Source organism: Pongo pygmaeus, chromosome 7 (assembly GCF_028885625.2).
Source record: "Pongo pygmaeus isolate AG05252 chromosome 7, NHGRI_mPonPyg2-v2.0_pri, whole genome shotgun sequence".
Taxonomy (NCBI): Eukaryota; Metazoa; Chordata; class Mammalia; order Primates; family Hominidae; genus Pongo; species Pongo pygmaeus.
The window spans coordinates 59597691-59618611 of record NC_072380.2 but is presented as its reverse complement, the minus strand read 5'-3'; the positions used below and the strand labels follow the sequence as shown (position 1 = coordinate 59618611).

Sequence of the window (20921 nt, the reverse complement as noted above, 5' to 3'; positions counted from 1 at the left end):
AACTTAGGATATTTAATACAGCATTCTACCGCTAACATTTTAATGCTATTTAAATATTCAATTAGATCTCTTTTTTTTTTTTTTTTTTTTGAGATGGAGTCTCACTCTGTTGCCCAGCCTGGAGTGCAGTGGCATGATCTTGGCTCACTGCAAGCTCCGCCTCCCGGGTTCATGTCATTCTCCTGCCTCAGCCTCCAGAGTAGCTGGGACTACAGGTGCCCGCCACCAGGCCCGGCTAATTCTTTTTGTATTTTCAGTAGAGACGCGGTTTCACGGTGTTAGCCAGGATGGTCTCAATCTCCTGACCTCGTGATCCAGCCATCTTGGCCTCCCAAAGTGCTGGGATTACAGGCGTGAGCCACCGTGCCCGGCCAGATCTATCATTTTCTATGGATACTTTATTAAAAAATGTTGATTCTAAGTAATAAAAAAGGCCCAACTCATATGATTTAAAGGTTTCAGAAATTATTTATTGTAGTAGTACTTACACATAAAATTTTAGCCTATGGTCATTTTATAAAGATGACTGTTAGGATTTAATTTATATTTAAAGAAAACGAGATTCGTTATATTATATTATGGTGTTTTTTATGACCTATAAAATACTTACCCCTACAAATTTCCATGAATGTAGTGGTTAGTAAAGCTTTTTTCTTACTGAAAAATAATGCCAGATAACCAAATATTATTCCTTCTATCATTTATTTAGGAAGTTTTACGTATTAGGGTAAAGGGGTAGAAGTTAACCTAGAATCTAATAATCTCCAATCACCCATTCCTGATCTAATAGTAGCCATGAGAAAAAAACCTCTAGAAAGAATCATATCTCTCAAAAAATAAAAAATAAAACAAAGGCTGGGTGCAGTGGCTCACACCTGTAATCTCAGCACTTCCAGAAGTTGAGGTGGACAGATCGCTTGAGCCTAGGCATATCGCTTGCAGCCTGGGCAACACGGCGAAGCCCTGTCTCTACCAAAAAATACAAAAAGTAGCCGGGTATAGTGACATACACCTGAGCCCAGGAGGTTAAGGCTGCATTGAGCCGTGATTGTACCAGTGTACTCTAGCCAGGGTGACAGAGTAAGACCCTGTCTCAAAAAAAAAAAACAAAAAACAAAAAACAAAAACAAAAAAAAAAACACAACAACAAAAATAAAACTGCCATAAAAAAGAAAGGCTCTAGCCCTTTACCAATGAGGTGATATGCCCTGGCTATGCCTGTCATCAAATCCATACGCATACTGATGATGGCCATGAGAAAGTCCAGCACACAAACCATGCCCTAGACTGCATCTGTGCATACACAGAGTAAAAGCCCTGCTGCTATACTATAAAATGGCACTTGAAAATAATCTTTACAGTATGTTTGCAAATTGGCATCGTTTTTTTTTTTTTTTGAGACAGTCTCACTCTGCTGCTGAGGCTGGAGTGCAGTGGCACGATCTTGGCTCACTGCAACCTCTGCCGCCTGGGTTCAAGCGATTCTCCTGCCTCAGCCTCCCTAGTAGCTGGGATTACAGGCGCGTACCACCACGCCCAGCTAATTTTTTGTTATCTTTAGTAGAGACGGGGTTTCACCATCTTGGCTAGGCTGGTCTTGAACTCCTGACCTCGTGATCCACCCGCCTCGGCCTCCCAAAGTGCTGGGATTACAGGTGTGAGCCGCCGTGCCCGGCCAGCATAGTATTTTTATTTATAACGTGAAAAAAATGAAAACAGATACTTCATTACAAATATTGAACCCAAGTTAGAAAATTTTTATGCAGCTAAACCATGACTTTAAGCTCTATTTACACTGATGGCGGCCAACTGAGATGCAGACCACACCCATGTGGCGTGCAGCAAGCAGGACATGCAGGCAGCCTTCCTTGCTCACAAGGCTTCAGAGCAAGCGCACGGTCTTCCCAGTCACCGTCAGGAAATCATCATCTGCCAGGGCACGCAGTGCTTCTTCAAACATATCTTTAGTAATTGCCTGTGGGGAAGAAAAAGAAAATAAACATTGTACACGTCAAGTCCCTCCTTTACCTGTTAGAAACACAATAATTATAATGTTAAAGTACCACCCAGAATCTTTCTCTTTTTGGTGGCTGTACACATGCCTTATGCTCTAAATCAGGAGTGGAGTGGCCAGATGGTCCATGTGGTAGACTTGGCATCTGTATAGTCCACATTGTAACTATCAACTCTGCCCTCTCAGTGACAATACAGCAATGGAAAGTGGACCAGTACTGAAAGCCTGCATAGTTCTTTTCACTAAACAACTACCTTACTTATTTACAAGAGGACACCCAAATATTTCATACCTAAAGCAAACTTATAACAACTATGAAAGGGGCATAACAATTTTTTTCTTTCTTTTTTTTTTTTTTTTGAGATGGAGATCTGCTCTGGTGCCCAGGCTGGAGTGCAGTGGTGGGATCTCAGCTTACTGCAACCTCCGCCTCCTGGGTTCAAGCAATTCTCCTGCCTCAGCCTTCTGAGTAGCTAGGATTTCAGGTGCTTATCACCACACCCAGCTAATTTTGTATTTTTAATAAAGACAGGGTTTCACCATATTGGTCAGGCTGGTTTCAAACTCCTGGCCTCAAGCGATCCGCCCACCTCGGCGTCCCAAATGAGATTACAGGTGTGAGCTACTGCACCCAGCCAAAAATTTTAATTGTGATTATTTCTTGATGATGGCTTATGGTTCATCTTCCTTTTCTTCATTCTTATCTATATTTATTATTTAATAAATAAAGGAAAAAAATCCAAAAGCAATATTAAGGAAAAAGAGAAAGCTCTATCAAACAAAAAATACATATAAACACTTACTATGTCAGATTGTCCCCGAATATCTTCAAAAAGTTGCTGGTATTTTAGAGCTGGTGTTTTGCCCTTAGATAAAATAAGCTTTTTCAATGCTTCAGCTAATTCTTCTTTCCGTTTACGAGAGGTGGCACTCATCCCTGATTTAAAAAGAAATCAATGAAAACATTTTTTGCTATTATGAAATGAAATTGTTTCAAATTCTCAAAAATATTCCTTTAGTAGTATCACCTAGAAAGATAAGGGGACAGGGGCTGAGTACATTTGAAGGGAATGAGTTTTTAATTATTTGGAATTTTCTGTAAGCCACTAGCTGCTGCTTTCTGTAACAGTCTACACATCTGTGCAGCAAGCAGCTGCTGCTAAGAAACAAACAACTTCTCTAAAATGGGTTAACAAAACTTCCCAGACAGTCGAGGAGACAGAATCTCCTTAAAACTATATACAAAACTGGAATTGAACAATGAGAACACATGGACACAGGAAGGGGAACATCACACACCGGGGCCTGTTGTGGGGTGGGGGGAGGGGGGAGGGATAGCATTTGGAGATATATGTAATGTTAAATGACGAGTTACTGGGTGCAGCACACCAACATGGCACATGTATACGTATGTAACTAACCTGCACGTTGTGCACATGTACCCTAAAACTTAAAGTATGTAAAAAAAAAAAACAAAAAAACTATACACAAAACTGTGTGTGTGTTAATATTTTTATCAAGATAAGATTAAAGGGCAAGTTTCATCAGATTCTCAAAGGGGTCCTAATCCAAAAAAGGTTAAGAACTTCTGTTTCAAATGATTTAACTGTTAGCTTAAATCTGACATATGAACTACATGCATATTGAAATAATTTTCAAAAGCTTTTCTGTTCACTGCAAATAACGAACCTGTAGTAAGAATAGATATGTCCACGATGCCAGTCCGGGGATCAGTTGCAGACTGCTTCAGAGCTTCCCGATGGAGGCGTTTGGCCTCTTCCACATCAATGGCTTCAACTTTGTTAGACAATCTTACTTTAGCATGGGCTTCTGCTAAGCGGATTAATGACTCCAGCTGTCGAGGGTATGCAGAAACCATTCCCCGGCTACTGCCAATCTTCCTCATGTCTACATAAGCCTATTGTAGGTATAAAAACAAAAGCAAACCTCCTTGGTGACAACTTTAGTTTTGTGGTTGAATTTTGAACACTTAGGCTTCCATTAAGTAAACGGAACTCAGATATGGTCCTGGGCCCCGGAGCTCATCAAGTGGTAGAGACTACACAGACAGACCACAGAAATCGCAGGTGAAGACATCAATGTGCAGCGTGCAGTGGTGGGTGAACATATTCCAACTGGGAGATGCTTGGGAAGAATTCTTGGAGAGGGTGGCATCTAACGTAGCTCTGAAGAACAGAGATGGGCATGGCGTGGCAGAGGAAAGGGATGTGACATGTGGGGAGAGGAGCAGGCTGTGAGCACTCATAGGGAGAATCAGGGCCTGTCTGGGAAAAGTGCTCACATGGGGCACATAAGGACTGCTGGGAGAATGCTTCAAAGTAAGTTGTATCAATTTCACATACAGATGACACAGTCTTATTTCTTCATGAACAATCCCCAAGACTATGACACACAAAAAAATTATATAATGTCTGTAACTTTCATCTTAGAATTTTTGGGAGCTCAGTTAGGATGTAAAGCTCATCAAAGCACCAGGAACCTTCTTAATATCACAATGCTTGAATAACCTAAATGTGCCATTGTGCACTTCAGCTCATGTACAAGGATGCTGAAAAGTGAACCTAAAAGACCGCTCATTCTGTTTTTTACAAGCAAAAGGAAGCTTATAGAAACTGGATGACTTTTTCAGTTTCCAAATTACTATGTAGTGTTGCCTGTATTTGAAACCAGGTCTTTGATCTTAAATTCACTATGCTTGTAAGTATTTAAACATATAAAGTGTGTGTACTACCTACATAAATGAACTATTTCCCCCTTTTGCAACATTTGGAAAAGTCAATTTTACAATATGGGAGGAAACAATAAAGTTATAAAAAATAGTATATTGCTGGGCGTGGTGGCTCACGCCTGTAATCCCAGCACTTTGGGAGGCCGAGTCAGGCGGAACACGAGGTCAGGAGATCGAGACCATCCTAACACAGTGAAACCCCATCTCTAACTAAAAATACAAAAAATTAGCCAGGTGTGGTGGCGGGTGCCTGTAGTCCCAGCTACTCAGGAGGCTGAGGCAGGAGAATGGCGTGAACCCCGGAGGTGGAGCTTGCAGTGAGCCGAGATCACGCCACTGCAGTCCAGCCTGGGGGACAGAGCGAGACTCCGTCTCACACACACACACACACACACAAAAAGTATATTATTCTTAGGCCAGGCATGGTGGCTTGCGCCTGCAATCCTAACAATTTGGGAGGCAGAGGCTGGCCTATCACTTGAGGTCAGGAGTTCAAGATCAGCCTGGCCAACACGGTGAAACTCTGTCTGTACCAAAAATACAAAAATTAGCCAGGAGTGGTTGTGGGCACCTGTAATCCCAGGTAGTAGGGAGGTTGAAGCAGGAGAATTGCTTGAACCCAGAAGCACAGGCCACAGGCTGCAGTAAGCCGAGATCAAGCCACTGCACTCTAGCCTGGGCAAGAGAGCCAGGCTCTGTCTCAAAACAAGGAAGAAAACAGTATGTTATTCACAACAAAATAATTAATATTTTAAAGGAGATGATTGGTCAATTACATTAATGCTGTGGGCTACAGGCACAGTAAGGCTTTTTTCAGCAGGGTTACCTCGATGAGAGCCTGGCTGGCTTCCTCACTTAACCGCGGCATGATGGTGCTGTGCGCATAGGCAATGTAGTCCTTTAGCACCGCCATGTCCAGGAGCTCCTCCTCCGCCTGCTCCTCGCTCTGGTAGTACAGTGCGACCAGGTGGTGAGCCAGGCGCCTGTCATAAGCTTCATCCTGAGGGTCCAGCATGAGGAAGATCAAATCAAACCTAAGAAAACAAAGTAAAAATACTGTTTTTCCAGCACCTTGTGAGGCCAAGGCGGGTGGATCACCTGAGGTTGGTAGTTTGAGACCAGCCTCGCCAACACGGTGAAACCTTGTCTCTACTAAAAATGCAACCATTAGCCAGGAGTGGTGGCGCGTGCCTGTAATCCCAGCTACTTGGGAGGCTGAAGCAGGACAATCGCTTGAACCTGGAAGGCAAAGGTTGCGGTGAGCCAAGTTCACGCCACTGCACTCCAGCCTGGCCGACAGAGAGAGACTGTCTCAAAAAAAACAAACAAACAAAAAACAAACAACAACAACAACAAAAAAACTGTTTTCCTAGTTGAGACACCAATACACCTACAAACAACGTACTACAGAGCACCACAGATGTGCAGTGAATGTGCACCCTGTGAGCGCCACCAGGGAGAAGCATCTTTGCCTGGTGCGGAAAGGGCCTTTGTGTCCATCCACTCACCCCACTCACCCTGTGCTGTCCCTAGCCCTTAGGTCGGCCCAGGGAACGGCTGGGGACCAATCAGCTGAGTCAAAGGAAGTCTTCCTTTAGGGAAAGGTTACTATAATTTTGACGATGGAAAGTTTTTTTTTTTTTTTTTTTTTTTTGAGACAGTGTCTCACTCTGTAGCCCAAGCTAGAGTGAAGTGGTACGATCTCAGCTCACTGCAATCTCCACTCCCCCAGGCTCAAGCAATTCTTGTGCCTCCTCAGCCTCCCGAGTAGCTGGGATTACAGGCATGTGCCACCACGCCAGGCTAATGTTTTGCATTTTAGTAGAGATGGGGTTTCATCAAGTTGCCCAGGGTGGCCTCAAACTCCTAAGCTCAGGCGATCCACCCACCACAGCCTCCCAAAGTGCTGGGATTACAGGTGTGAGTCACTGTACCTGGCTGACAATGGAAAGATTTGAATGAAAACACATTTAACTGTTTTTGGGGAAAAAAAACTTCTGTCAAAAAAAAAGAAAAAAAAGCAAGTAATTAAAACCTAAAATCCATTTATGAAAAATGTCCAATATTTGTAGTGGGGCCGAGAGTGAAGATTACGTGATTGCACTTTAATAAATCTAACTTTTCAGAGCCTCATCTACTGTACGGAGTTGTTCTCTGTTGATTCTCAGCAGTGGCTTTAGGACTAAGAGTAGTGAGTGACAGCCATGTGAAAACGGCGTGGGAGGGAAACATCCCAACTGCTTCAAAAACAAATCAGAACACACATCATCCTTGTCGTGAAAACTCTTGACCAACCAAATTTGAAACATCTTGATAAGAGTGAAGAGTTTCCATTAGCAGTTGCTGAATCTTAGCAGCTCCTTTTCAATCTCACCCTGAATATTCTACAAATGAACAAAATAAAAATCTGTTTTAATACCTTGATAATAAAGTATGAGGCAACTGGATGTTTTCAATGGTTGTTTTTTTAGGATTCCACTGAGACTCAATGGGATTTGCTGCTGCCAGGACAGAGGTGCGCGCATTGAGCTGACAGATGATCCCAGCCTATCAGAGAAAAGAGTACGGTTAGAAGCCTCTCCCTGACGCTGGCAATTAACAAGCACCGTCTTTGCCCGGCCACCTACTAAACCCATATTCCCTCTACCGCGTTTCTATTGCCTGAGCCATGTTGCCTTTACTGACTTCAGCAGTTCACCTGGATAAGCCCTGTCCTCAGATTCATGCCAAGGACTGAGTTTAGATGAATGTATGCTATAACCACATCTTTCTCAGGAAGCAGGCACCTTGCAAGAGCTTTAGGACAAACTCAAGGCTAGTACAGCAATAAAGACAAAACATGACACCCTGTAGAAGATATGTTGAGATTTAGCTGAAATATGATGTGAAAAGCACTTATCAATCTCCCCAAGTTAGAACCAAGGTAGCACAGCACAGTTCTACAGATGCTGTCTTTCAAGGGTCCACATATTTTAAACATATCCATGTTCACGGTGGAGAAAGCAACTCACCTTTGCAATGGACAGAGTCTGCTGTTCCATGACTTCATGCAATACCGATCTTGTACTTTCATTCATCTTGTCGAACTCATCGATACAGCAGATGCCGTTGTCACTCAGGACAAGAGCACCTGTCTGCAGGACCAGCTGCCTTGTCTCAGGGTCTTTCATTACATACGCAGTGAGGCCAACTGCACTGGAGCCCTTCCCAGACGTGTACTGGCCCCTGGGGACGAGGTTGTACACGTACTGCAGCAGCTGGGACTTGCTGGTACCAGGGTCGCCACACAGCAAGATGTTGATCTCAGCCCGAAATTTGCCCCTTCCAGTGTGACTAAAATCCTTCCTTGTCCCGCCAAAGAGCTGAAGCAAAATTCCCTAAATAATCAAACAGAGACAAGTCTAAACATTCATTTTCTGCACAGTAACTGAGATGTAGTTTAAACTTTAGAGGTACTTTTCTCTCTTATAAAGAACTACAATTAAGAAATCAGAGGAAGGTATAAAAAGGCTCGTGAAAGTGCTTGATATGCTTTAAGTTATCACTGACCAATTCATCAGCACCTATCATTACACCAGAATGGTGGCCATGCAAATCCCTATTCTGACACTGTGTGGCCTCTTCTGTTTAGAAACTTAAGTTTAGACCAGAGATGAGGATAGACAATGCTATGATTCTTCTTAACCAATGGCAAGTCAGGTTGCCAGCACTTGCTCTAACAGGCCACAACTCTGTCCTTTATGGCGAATGGCTCGAGTGGCGGAGTGGATGTTTATACTATTTGATCCCAAAGAATTATAAATCCCAACCCCTAGTTTAAAATCCACTGTTACCTTCTTTATATCTTCATGTTCATAAATGCTTGGAGCCAAGGCTGAAGCAAGCCTCTCATAAATGTCTGGTTTCCTGGAAAGTTCCTTAAGCAATTCCACACGTTTCTCTGAAAAAAGTTTCTGTTCTGCTTCTTCATCAAGGCCATGAAGACGTTTCGCATCCGTTTTCCGATAATGAATGACATCAATGTGGGTTTTGTAGACAGACTTCACATTACTCACTCTTGGATTGACTCGAATAGGCACAGCTCGATAGATGCCTAAGGGCACAACCAGGAGATGCACTTTTACCTTCCGATATCTTCCTCTGAGTGGCTCAGAAACCAGCGTAGCCAACAGGTGCACTTCAGAGCGAGGCACCACGCCGGGCTGGCCCTGGAAAGGGTGAGCTCCACTGTCTCTTAAATGACCCTCCCAAGCCCAGGACTCAGACCCACATTGCAAAGCTCCCGCTCGCTATGAGCAAGCGGGGAAATAGCAGTAGGAAACGGACAAGCTCGAAAGAACCAAGGTGACTCATGTCTGTAATCCTAGCACTTTGGGAGGCTGAGGCAGGCAGATCACCTGAGGTCGGGAGTTCGAGACTACCCTAATCAACAAGGAGAACCCTGTCTCTACTAAAAATACAAAAATTAGCCGGGTGTGGTGGCATATGCCTGTAATCCCAGGTACTCAGGAGGCTGAGGCAGGAGAATGGCTTGAACCTGGGAGGCGGAGGTTGCGGTGAGCCAAGATCGTGCCATTGGACTCCAGCCTGGGTGACGAGAGCGAAACTCCGTCTCAAAAACAAAACAAAACAAAACAAAAGAGAAAGAACACACGTTTCTGCAAATGATAGACCCAAAGACGTGTTCACCTGGGCCCACTAATCAGCAGTGCTCCAGGGCAACTGTAGCTACGTGAGCATGCCCACGGGCATACAGTCACCCTGAGGGCGAAATGGAGCTGCTGTGCTTCTAGCTCAATGCTGGGTTCGTGGTTGTTTTTAATAAGCAGTATTTTTACTTCCCTAAGTTGAGTGTACAGAATCTGCCTAGCACTTACTTGACTGCAACAAAATGCTAAAATCCTCCAGTCATTAAAACTAGACTAGGTCCCTCCAACCCGCCCACCACCCCCGATAAAAGCATGCAAATCATGCATTCTTCTGGAAGCCAGGCTCCCCACATACAGAGGTCTGATCTGATGTGCGTCTTTTCTGGATTTCAAACCAGAAGGCTTTAACTCCAGGCTGATTCCTGCAGGTTTTGGAGAAAGCCCGGCCTTTCCCTGTTACAGCTATCTCAACGCAATGGCACAGAGCACTGTCCTTGTTTATTTAATGGGTCAATGTAATTCTTGTTTAACACAACAAACCAGTTTACACACATTCTTAGAATACACACTATTCTTCACTCCAATATAGGCTAGGGATGGATGATTATGTTTAAAGTGGCCCAGGATGATTTATCTCACAGAGCAGCATTGATACTTATTTCACATCTACACAGCACTTTCCACAGCCCCTTGGCCCCAAATACCCTCACACATGTATCACCACATTAACTCTACTTTGTAGGTGAGGAAACTAAAATATTGGACTAAATACTTTATCAAAGGTTTCAGGGTAGCAGGACTGGAAATGCGCACGTCACTCACTAAAGACTACACATTCTTCCAAATTCTCAATGACTTCAAGTACTTTTACAACGGAAGACTGCCAGTGATAACTGCAGGACTTCACACTGGGGAAGAAACAGGGTGAGCACTGCCTCACTGAAGACAAGAGCCGATGCGTGGTGTGTGCCCCAGGCCCTCCGCTCAGGAGCAGATTCAGGCACTCCGTGACCATCGCCACCTTGCCCATCAATGAAGAACCATGCTGCCATCAACACTCCCTTGCGCCCAACCAAAATCCATTGTGACTCTACAGCATCAAAAGGAAGACTACCACACTCATGTGGTGCTGTGCAAAGAGCACTCTTGTGGCAGCAAGAGAAGGAGACCTGGGTTCTGGGTCCTGATTTACCGTGGCATCTGAGCTACTGCTGTCTATGCATCCCTGAACCTCAGCTTCTACACATGGAAACAAGTCACTCTGACCCATTCTTCTCTGTAACAAACAAATGTTAACCCTTGGCTATACATTTGGGAAATAAGTAAAAATTACTTAAAACTCCAGCATTGGTGAGTAATACTTCTCTGAGCTGATGGCATAACTCAAACTTTACCCATACAAGCCTGTCTGAGGCTGCTCTCTCATGATGCCAACAGTACTGACTTGAGACACACACAGCTCCAGGATACTGAGGTATCAAGAGGCGAGTGATCACACGAATCATGAGCTCCAACATTCAAGTTTGGGAAGAACTGAACAACTTCATACTGCTGGGCCGTGGTACTCAGTTAAAAAAGTGGCAGATAAAGCGGGGATACACCCCACAGTCTCAAAGACAAGCAGTGACAACTGGAGGCAGAACTGGACCTGTGATCAAGTCCAATGACTCACTAAAGCACAGCATTGAAAGCAAGACAGACATACTCAAGTGCTGGTGCAAACCTACACTCTTACCTGTAACATTCACTCTGTCCCCAGGCTGGACCTTGTCAACGAGATCATTGTGAGCAAACAGGATGACTGTGTGTGGTGTCTGCCCTGCAGGCATGTCTTCCGGAGACTCCTGAAGCTTGATCTGAAGGGCAGCAAACAGAGGATATGTGGGCCACAAAGAGAGTGCAGGGGGACAAAATCTGCATGTCTTTGTACTGCTTTTGCCACGTAAGGCTGCAGTGCATATCCCCGCATAAATGATTGTCCATGTTTCTCATTATTTCTTTAGAAGTTACTTCTTCTAAAGAAGCTGCTGCAGCAGACAGCAACAAAACAGAGGAAGGAGTGTAGGGAGCTGCGGTGGGGAAAGCTGAGATGCTTTTCATAAAGCAGGATCGAGGAAGGCCTTTCCAAACCAGGTACCCTCTTAGAGGCCTAAGGATGCGGGGCTTTTCTCTAACCCACTTTGGAGGCCTGCAGGATTCTGAGAATATGAGGCCATGTGCTCCTGGGGAGCAGGGTGCCTGCCTATCTCCAGCTCTCCGTCCCATGCAACATTAAAAAAACCATGCACACACAGTCACAGAAAAACTCAAATCCTGTCCTCCCACATCTTTACAGTCACAATCATGGTAAATAAGCAATTTTCTACCTTCCCCTCACTTTTTTCTGTCATTTTAATAACTTCATCTTAAAATTTCATGAATAGAGAGGAAAAAGACCAAACTTCTTAGAAAGTAAAATTTGTGAAAAAATTTCAGAAAAATTCCTCAATCCTTTACCAATGGAAAAAGCAGAATGACATTTAACCAAGTATTCTCATCTCAAACGTTTGAAGCATTTTAGGCCATGAAAATACGGTGTCTCTAACAAGACAGTGCTACTGGCAACAGCACAGGGACAGTGCCCTGAAGCAGGGGCTTTGCGTGCTCTGCATATTTAGCCCATAGGCCACTAACGAAATCCACAAGACCAGAGAGGGATGGATGCCATTCGGGAAGTGAGGCTCAGGGTCCGAGGGACAAGTTATAGTTGGCCTTTTGAGGATACAGACAGGCAAAGCATAGCCTGGGGGGCCAGGGTGGCTGCGCACCATCTGCTTGTCAGAGAAGAGGGAGCGGTTGTGGATGAGTGCCATGCTGTGGGTGGTGTGGCAGCGCCCGCACACACTGGGCTCTGCAATGCGGCCGCGGTCCATCTCCACCCGGGTCGTGTGGGCACACACTTGGCACTGGAAGAAGGCCTCCTGCATCTCGGGAATCAGCTGGGATGTCCTGATCACCATGCCGCTGATGGTGATGAGCTGGTCAATGTCTGTGAGGGAAGAAGAGAGGTCAGCACACCTGACCTGAGGTACAGAGGTCCAGGAATAGCTGGGACCACAGGCAGGCACTAGGTGCCCAAGAGTCTGCCTAGGGTGACCTTTCTGTGTCCAGTCGTCTGCAGGCTATGTCTTCAGGAGACTCTCAAGCCCAGCGAACCTCTGGCCCTTCTTCCTCAGGGCCCCTGTCCAGCAGGCATCCCTCGCTCCCTTCTTGTCTGCCTACCCTGCTCCCTGCCTCCTGCCTCACTCACCTGGCCTCCTGTATGACACCCTGCTGTGTCAGGAAAAAAGCCAGACAGCCTGGACTGAGTCCTGACCCTAGCCTCTCTGTGCACATTTTGTGTCCTCTATAGAATGGGGTGGTATCATCACCTACCCCAGAGCCAAGGACTGAACGTGCCAATGTATTCAAGCCTAGTAAGAGCACCTGGTAGACAAAAAGTCCTCTATAATTTACAGTCATTACTATCCACACAGGAGAACTCCTTAGATGGTCTGATCTTTCACTCTTGCTCGTTTCCTCTATTATTTGAACCTTTCCTGACAGACAACTTTTTCCCTTTGAAGATCCCACTGCCCCCAACTAATTTCCCCTGTTGGTTTCCGACAAGCTACCCTGTTCTGGCCTGTATTTAGCCACTGCTAGCCATGAAGATCACCCTATCATGCCACTGATTCATGAGACCTCTACAATTTTGTTGTTGTTGAGATGGGGTCTTAACCTGTTGCCCAGACTGGAGTACAGTGGTGCAATCACGGCTCACTGCAGCCTCAACCTGCCAGGCTCAAGTAAGCCCGTCACCTCAGCCTCCCAGAGTGCTAGGATTACATGCGTGAGCCACTGTGCCTTGCTAATTTCTTCTTAAAAAGAGATGGAGTCTCTTATGTCACCCAAACTGGTCTCAAACTCCTGGCCTCAAGTGATCCTCAAGTCTTTAAAATCTAATTTTTTTTTTCTTTTTTTTTTTTTTGGAGACAGAGTCTCATTCTGTCACCCAGGCTGGAGTGCAATGGCACAACCTTGGCTCAGTGCAACCTCCGCCTCCCGGGTTCAAGCGTTTCTCCTGCCTCAGCCTCCCAAGAGTAGCCAGGACTACAGGCATGTGCCACCACGCCCTGGTAATTTTTGTATTTTTAGTAAAGGGGTTTTACCATGTTGGCCAGGCTGGTCTCAAACTCCTGACCTCAGGTGATCCGCCTGCCTCAGCCTCCTGAAGTGCTGGGATTATAGGCGTGAGCCACTGTGCCTGGCCAATAGTCGTATCTCTCATATCAGAAACTTCAATTAAATTTAAAAAGTATAGGGGGTTCATAAGTATATAGGATAACTGAATCTATATTATTGTCAATTTATAATCTGTCACCTTGACTACCACCACCAATTACTTCTTTCATAATTTCTCAATGAAACAAGACTGTTTTCATGTAAGGCATTTTCCTTCAACAAAAGTAATCCTATGAAAAATACATTCCCCTCCCCCTCCCCCTCCCCCTCCCTCTCCCTCTCCCTTTTTTCGGTCTCCCTCTCCTTCTTTTTTCGGTCTCCCTCTGTTGCCGAAGCTGGACTGTACTGCCGGGATCTCGGCTTGCTGCAACCTCCCTGCCTCGGGCTCCTGTGACTCTCCTGCCTCGGCCTGCCGAGTGCCTGGGATTGCAGGCGCGCGCCGCCACGCCTGAATGGTTTTTGTATTTTTGGTGGAGATGGGGTTTCGCCGTGTTGACCAGGCTGGTCTCCAGCTCCTGGCCTCGAGTGATCTGCCTGCCTCGGCCTCCCGAGGTGCTGGGATTGCAGACGGAGTCTCGCTAACTCAATGCTCAATGGTGCTCAGGCTGGAGTGCAGTGGTGTGATCTCGGCTCTCTGCAACCTCCACCTACCAGCCTCCTGCCTTGGCCTCTTAAAGTGCTAAGATTACAGCCTCTGCCCCACTGCCACCCCGTCTAGGAAGTGAGGAGCGTCTCTGCCTGGCCGCCCATCGTCTGGGATGTGAGGAGCCCCTCTGCCCGGCCGCCCTATCTGGGAAGTGAGGAGCGCCTCTGCCCGGCCGCCCATCATCTGGGATGTGAGGAGCGCCTCTGCCCGGCTGCCACCCCGTCTGGGAGGAAGTGAGGAGCGCCTCTGCCCGGCTGCCCCGTCTGGGAGATGAGGAGCACCTCTGCCCGGCCGCCCCGTCTGGGAGGAAGTGAGGAGCGCCTCTGCCCTGTTGCCCTATCTGGGAAGTGAGGAGCGCCTCTGCCTGGCCGCCACCCCGTCTGGGAAGTGAGGAGCGCCTCTGCCCGGCTGCCACCCCATATGGGAAGTGAGGAGCGCCTCTGCCCAGCCGCCCCTTCTGGGAGGTGAGGAGTGCCTCTGCCCGGCCGCCCCGTCTGGGAGGTGAGGAGCGCCTCTGCCTGGCCGCCACCCCGTCTGGGAGGAAGTGAGGAGCACCTCTGCCCAGCTGCCCCATCTGGGAAGTGAGGAGCGCCTCTGCCCGGCCGCCCACTCTGGGAAGTGAGGAGCGCCTCTGCCCGGCCGCCCACTCTGGGAAGTGAGGAGCGCCTCTGCCCGGCCGCCCACTCTGGGAAGTGAGGAGCGCCTCTGCCCGGCCGCCCACTCTGGGAGGTGAGGAGTGCCTCTGCCCAGCCGCCCCGTCTGGGAGGTGAGGAGCGCCTCTGCCTGGCCGCCACCCCGTCTGGGAGGAAGTGAGGAGCACCTCTGCCCAGCCGCCCACTCTGGGAGGTGAGGAGCGCCTCTGCCTGGCCACTCCGTCTGGGAAGGGAGGAGCGCCTCTGCCCGGCCACCCCGTCTGGGAGGTGAGGAGCGCCTCTGCCCGGCTGCCACCCCGTCTGGGAGGAAGTGAGGAGCACCTCTGCCCGGCTGCCCCATCTGGGAAGTGAGGAGCGCCTCTGCCCGGCCGCCACCCCATATGGGAAGTGAGGAGCGCCTCTGCCTGACCACTCCGTCTGGGAGGTGAGGAGCGCCTCTGCCCAGCCGCCCCGTCTGGGAGGTGAGGAGTGCCTCTGCCCGGCCGTCACCCCGTCTGGGAGGAAGTGAGGAGCACCTCTGCCCAGCTGCCCCGTCTGGGAGATGAGGAGCACCTCTGCCCGGCCGCCCCGTCTGGGAGATGAGGAGCACCTCTGCCCGGCCGCCCCGTCTGGGAGGTGGGGAGTGCCTCTGCCCGGCTGCCACCCCGTCTGGGAGGAAGTGAGGAGCACCTCTGCCCGGCCGCCCCCTCTGGGAAGTGAGGAGCGCCTCTGCCTGGCCGCCACCCCGTCTGGGAGGAAGTGAGGAGCGCCTCTGCCTGGCTGCCCCATCTGGGAAGGGAGGAGCACCTCTGCCCGGCCGCCACACCGTCTGGGAAGTGAGGAGCGCCTCTGCCTGGCTGCCCCATCTGGGAAGGGAGGAGCACCTCTGCCCGGCCGCCACACCGTCTGGGAAGTGAGGAGCGCCTCTGCCTGGTCGCCCCGTCTAGGAGGTGAGGAGCGCCTCTGCCCGGCCGCCCAGTCTGGGAAGTGAGGAGCGCCTCTGCCCGGCCGCCCTGTCTGGGAGGTGAGGAGCGCCTCTGCCTGGCCGCCACCCCATCTGGGAGGAAGTGAGGAGCGTCTCTGCCCGGCCGCCCCGTCTGGGAAGTGAGGAGCGCCTCTGCCCGGCCGCCCCCTCTGGGAAATGAGGAGCGCCTCTGCTCGGCCGCCCCCTCTGGGAAGTGAGGAGCGCCTCTGCTCGGCCGCCCCGTCGGGGAAGTGAGGAGCGCCTCTGCCCGGCCGCCCCGTCTGGGAGGTGAGGAGCGCCTCTGCCCGGCTGCCACCCGGTCTGGGAGGAACTGAGGAGCGCCTCTGCCCGGGCGGCCCCGTCTGGGAAGCGAGGAGCGCCTCTGCCCGGGCGGCCCCGTCGGGGAAGTGAGGAGCGCCTCTGCCCGGCCGCCCCGTCTGGGAGGAGAGGAGCGCCTCTGCCCGGGCGGCCCCGTCTGGGAAGCGAGGGGCGCCTCTGCCCAGCCGCCCTGTCTGGGAGGTGAGGAGCGCCTCTGCCCGGCTGCCCTGTCTGGGAGGTGTACCCAACAGCTCCGAAGAGACAGCGACCATCGGGAGCGGGCCATGAGGACGATGGCGGTTTTGTTGAAGAGAAGGGGAGGAAGTGTGGGGAAAGGAAGGAGAGATCAGATTGTTGCTGTGTCTGTGTAGAAAGGGGTGGGCATAGGAGACTCCATTTTGTTCTGACTAGGAGAAATTCTTCTGCCTTGGGATGCTGTTGATCTATGGCCTTTCCCCCAGCCCCCTGCTCTCTGAAACATGTGCTGTGTCAACTCAGGGTTAAATGGATTAAGGGTGGTGCAAGATGTGCTTTGTTAAACAGATGCTTGAAGGCAGCATGCTCTTTAAGAGTCATCACCACTCCCTAATCTCAAGTACTCAGGGGCACAAACACTGCAGAAGGCCGCAGGGTCCTCTGCCTAGGAAAACCAGAGACCTTTGTTCATGTGTTTATCTCCTGACCTTCTCTCCACTATTATCCTATGACCCTGCCATATCCCCCTCTCCGAGAAACACCCAAGAATGATCAATAAATACTTCAGAAATTAAAAAAAAAAAAAAAAAAAAAAAATACATTACCTTCCGGATTCAGGTTTCTCATGTTCTTAGTCTTCAATGCGTTGAATGGTCTCACTTGAATCTGATGTTCTAAGATTGAGTCAGGGTAACGGTCAAAGAAGATTTCATTGACAGCCATGTCAAAAGTTGGAATAACTTCCTGTAAAAATATGAAGATGTATTTGTATTCATATCTCAGTGTTAAATATAATAAAGGCATGTCAGATTAGCAAAGTATAAAAACAAGACAACATGTCTTGCCCCCGAAGTATTACCCTACAGAATCATGCACGTGCTGTTTTCAAATTTAGGTATGCTGAACTATCTATGTCTGCATATTCTCAATTGGGTTAAATTTGATAATTTATACGAAAGTGCCTTCTTGATGTATACTGGCATATTTTATGCTTTCTATTAGAAGGGAAAAAGATTTTGACCTCACACTTTATTTTCCTTCTATAATGAAATGATACCAAAGTAAGTTTTTTATTTATTTATTTTTATTTTTTGAGGCAGTTTCACTCTTGTTGCCCAGGCTGGAGTGCAACAGCATGATCTCGGCTCACTGCAACCTCCACCTCTGGGATTCAAGCAATTCTCCTGCCTCAGCCTCCTGAGTAGCTGGGATTACAGGCATGTGCCACCACGCCTGGCTAATTTTGTATTTTTAATAGAGACGGGGTTTCTCCACGTTGGTCAGGCTGGTCTTGAACTCCCAACCTCAGGTGATCCGCCTGCCTTGGCCTCCAAAAGTGCTGGGATCACAGGCATAAGCCACCATGCCTGAAGATACCAAAGTAAGTTAAATCATATTTATTCAAATTTCTTAACATATGGTTCCCATTTTACAGATGAGGAAACAGCTTTTGGTTGGCTAAGGAACTTGACCAAGGTTATGCAGCCAGTAATCAGCAAAACCAAGATTCAAAAACCAAGTCTGCTTGCCTCCAAAGACTACACCCAGAGTCAACAGAGCTGATACTTCATTAATAAAAACTGACCTGAGGCTTAGAAGTAAAAGTCTACAGTACAATAAGTATATTCTTTCAAAGCAGCAGGAAGTATGTAATTCATTTAAAGTATTTCCATTTAAGATAACTTACTTCATGAAACCCAAGAAGCTATCGGTTTTAAGATTCATCATTTTTCTACATGAGAAACACTGCCAAGTAAACCACAACCTGTCATTGATAGTAATACAAATCCCACTTTCAGGAACATTAAAATGTGAAAAAAAAAATGTTCATCTTAAAGGAGATGATACATGGTTTTTTGTTTGTTTGTTTGTTTGAGATGGAATCTCACTGTGTTGCCCAGGCTGGAGAGCAGTGGTGCCATCTTGGCTCACTGCACCTTTACCTCCGGGGTTCAAGTGATTCTACCGCTTCAGACTCCCGAGTAGCTGGGACTACAGGCACGCACCACCACGTCTGGCTAATTTTTGTATTTTTTAGTACAGATGGGGTTTCACTTTGTTGCCCAGGCTGGTCTTGAACTCCCGACCTCAAGTGATCCATTTGTCTCAGCATCCTAAAGTGCTGGGATTATAGGTGGGAGCCACCACATCCGGCCAAAGGATATGATACTCAGTTTCTTAAAGTGTTTGTGCATACTATTTTCATTACTGAGGAATTTCTGTTATCTGGAAACATTCTTTCTAGACAGTTACTAAAATTCATCAAGGTCAAAGCTAAATTCTTACCTGTGGGTAAGAGACGAGTTGTCTATACAAATTTTTGTCAAATGATTTGATGTGTTCACAGTTTACATTTAAAAATGGCTCGCCAATAACATTAATCTAGAAAATAAAAATGAACAAGTTATATTTTGCTAATTTAACTATTTTAAAACACAGAACTTGAATTTAAAGAGTATTTGATTACCTCCCCAAGTCGTTGCATGTATAGAGGTTCAGTAATATCTATGCCAACATTTTCTTCCTCTTTAGCCAGAGGGTCAATAAAACGCTGAAGAAATCTCTTTAAGTGGAGAGAAAACATATTAGGCATACAGCATTTGGGAACAGGCAACTACTAAAAACACACAAAGTTACGAGTATGTCACTATCAGGAGACAGAAATAAATAATATTTTTCTTCCTTTTTCTTTTTTAAAATTTAATTCGGAGATGGAGTCTCACTATATTGGTCAGGCTGCTATCAAACTCCTGGCCTCAAGTGATCTTCCGACCTTGGCCTCCCAAAGTACTGGGATTATAGGTGTGAGCCACCACAGGTGGCCCTCTAGTCATTATGGCTACTTAGATATAGATTATTAAACACGGTCTCCCAACATTTTCAGAGCTCAAAGTAAGAATTTTAATACATATAGCTCACCTGAAAGTTTTCTTTGCATGCTGCCACATTTACATCTGTTCCCCAGATCACAAGTTTTTGGCCTAGAGACTGCTCACTTGCCACTATATCTTCTGCTGATGCCTACACAGAAAAACATGAGAGAATCATGAAAATGGAGTTACCCACATGATACCCGCCATAAGATGGTTTCAGGAGAATGCATACTCACCCCATCAGACTGCAGATCCACTTGCAGGCCCTTCTGTGCAGAGCCCAGGTCAGGCCTCTGTCTCACAGGTGTGCCCCTAACACCACTTCTTGGTGTTCCCTCTACCCGAGAGCTGGGAGTGCCATATGTCAGTGGTGAACTAACATCGAAGTCAAGAGGGATAGCTATAAAAACAAAATTAGGAAATTCTGGTGGCATATCAAACCTGAAATTACAGCATGTTGTCTGTTGATCTATACCATCTAATCACAACAGCAAACTGAATATTTATTGCAACCTGTGGTGGTTGAGATTCTGAGCACTCTTAAATATTCTATTAAAAAAAGCACCAGAGAAACTGCTTCCTCTGCTCACTAAGCCCTAAAACTACTATTTTCTGCACTCCGTTCAGCTCCTCTGGTTAAGAACATGCTCACTCATGTGCAGAGGGGATGCTTTAGGCGTTATGACAGCTGTTATAAAGCCAGTAAACCTGAGCAGATAAAGCATCAGCTGTGTATCAAGCACAGCATAACCTAGATCTTCAGACACGCACCTGAAGAATGCATTTGGGGAGGGCTGGAAAACAGCATGTCCTGCGCGGCAGGGCTCTGCAGGTCCACTCCAGGCGAGGTTGGCATCGGCTGCAACTCCCCCGTGGAGGTGGAATCCTCGCCTCTACGTCTCTGAGAGGGAGATGACCTGGCATCCTCACTTCGAGCTTGTGTCACACAAAACAAAAAAGACAGCCATTAACTTTCAGGGCCGGCCTTCCTGGATTTGTCTGTCCCTTGGGGCATTATGACTCACCACTGAACCAAACCAAAAAGAGGCAAATGGGCAATCGAATTAAGCAGCACCCAGGCCACAGCCTGCTGTGGGTGTCTGTGCGCACCAGGCGGCAGCGCGAGGCTGAGCGCCCGGGGTCCGCGCACCCACCCAGCGCTGCCAGCTCTGGCAAGAGAGGGCAGACGGGGCGGCGCAGGGGGCTGTAGTGGGCCCGGCTCGGGGGACTCACGCGTCTGGGCAGGGGTGGCCCTTCCACGCCGGCTGCCGCGGCGGCTCGGGGTCGACGCCGGGGACGACATGGTGCTCGGGGTACCTGCGCGACAAGGACAAGCTCGGGCCGGGCCCGCCTCCCGGCTTCCCTGCCCTGCTCCGCAGCGCGGACGTTCCCGTCGGCTCCGCGCCACGCCCTCCCCGCCGGCGCGCGGTTACCGGGTAAAGGCAGCCACTTGCCGACGACGCTCGCGGACTCCGGGTCCACCTGGCGAGTGGCGCTGCCAAACCGCGAGACCCAGAGTTCCCGCCGGCGGCAAGGTCGTCTCCACCCCTGGCGGGGCCTCACCAATCACAGCGGCGCTCGTACGTGGCTCCGCCTCCGGGAGGCGCCACTGCGCACC

General features: G+C 48.1%; 1 protein-coding gene across 2 annotated transcripts; it reads right to left on the bottom strand.

The window, feature by feature from the left end:
* Nucleotides 1–448: 448 nt before the first annotated feature.
* On the bottom strand, nt 449–20885 carry MCM4 (minichromosome maintenance complex component 4). 2 transcript variants are annotated; one of them, XM_054498118.2, is made up of 17 exons: nt 20737–20885; nt 20537–20620; nt 20075–20239; nt 19540–19703; nt 19350–19451; nt 18898–18993; nt 18717–18812; nt 17036–17174; nt 12220–12440; nt 11148–11268; nt 8597–8856; nt 7775–8140; nt 7183–7310; nt 5590–5797; nt 3704–3932; nt 2818–2951; nt 449–1975 (listed from the first exon to the last, which is right to left on the bottom strand). In XM_054498118.2, exons 2-17 carry the CDS (start codon nt 20604–20606, stop codon nt 1883–1885), a joined length of 2592 nt encoding a protein of 863 aa, XP_054354093.2. In that variant the 5' UTR covers nt 20607–20620; nt 20737–20885; the 3' UTR covers nt 449–1882. The 2 variants fall into 2 exon arrangements, with proteins under 2 accessions (XP_054354093.2, XP_054354094.2); XM_054498119.2 differs by having other exon boundaries at nt 20758–20868.
* Between the last annotated feature and the right edge of the window lie 36 nt (nt 20886–20921).

Bases quoted from the DNA above. Each gene is read 5' to 3' on its own strand.
- MCM4 (XM_054498118.2), bottom strand. From the start codon at position 20,606: ATGTCGTCCCCGGCGTCGACCCCGAGCCGCCGCGGCAGCCGGCGTGGA. The intron at 18,994-19,349 runs GTGAGCTATATG...CTCCACTTAAAG, and splicing joins CATGCAAAGAAAACTTTCAG to AGATTTCTTCAGCGTTTTAT. The intron at 12,441-17,035 runs GTAATGTATTTT...CTTCCCTCACAG, and splicing joins GAGAAACCTGAATCCGGAAG to ACATTGACCAGCTCATCACC.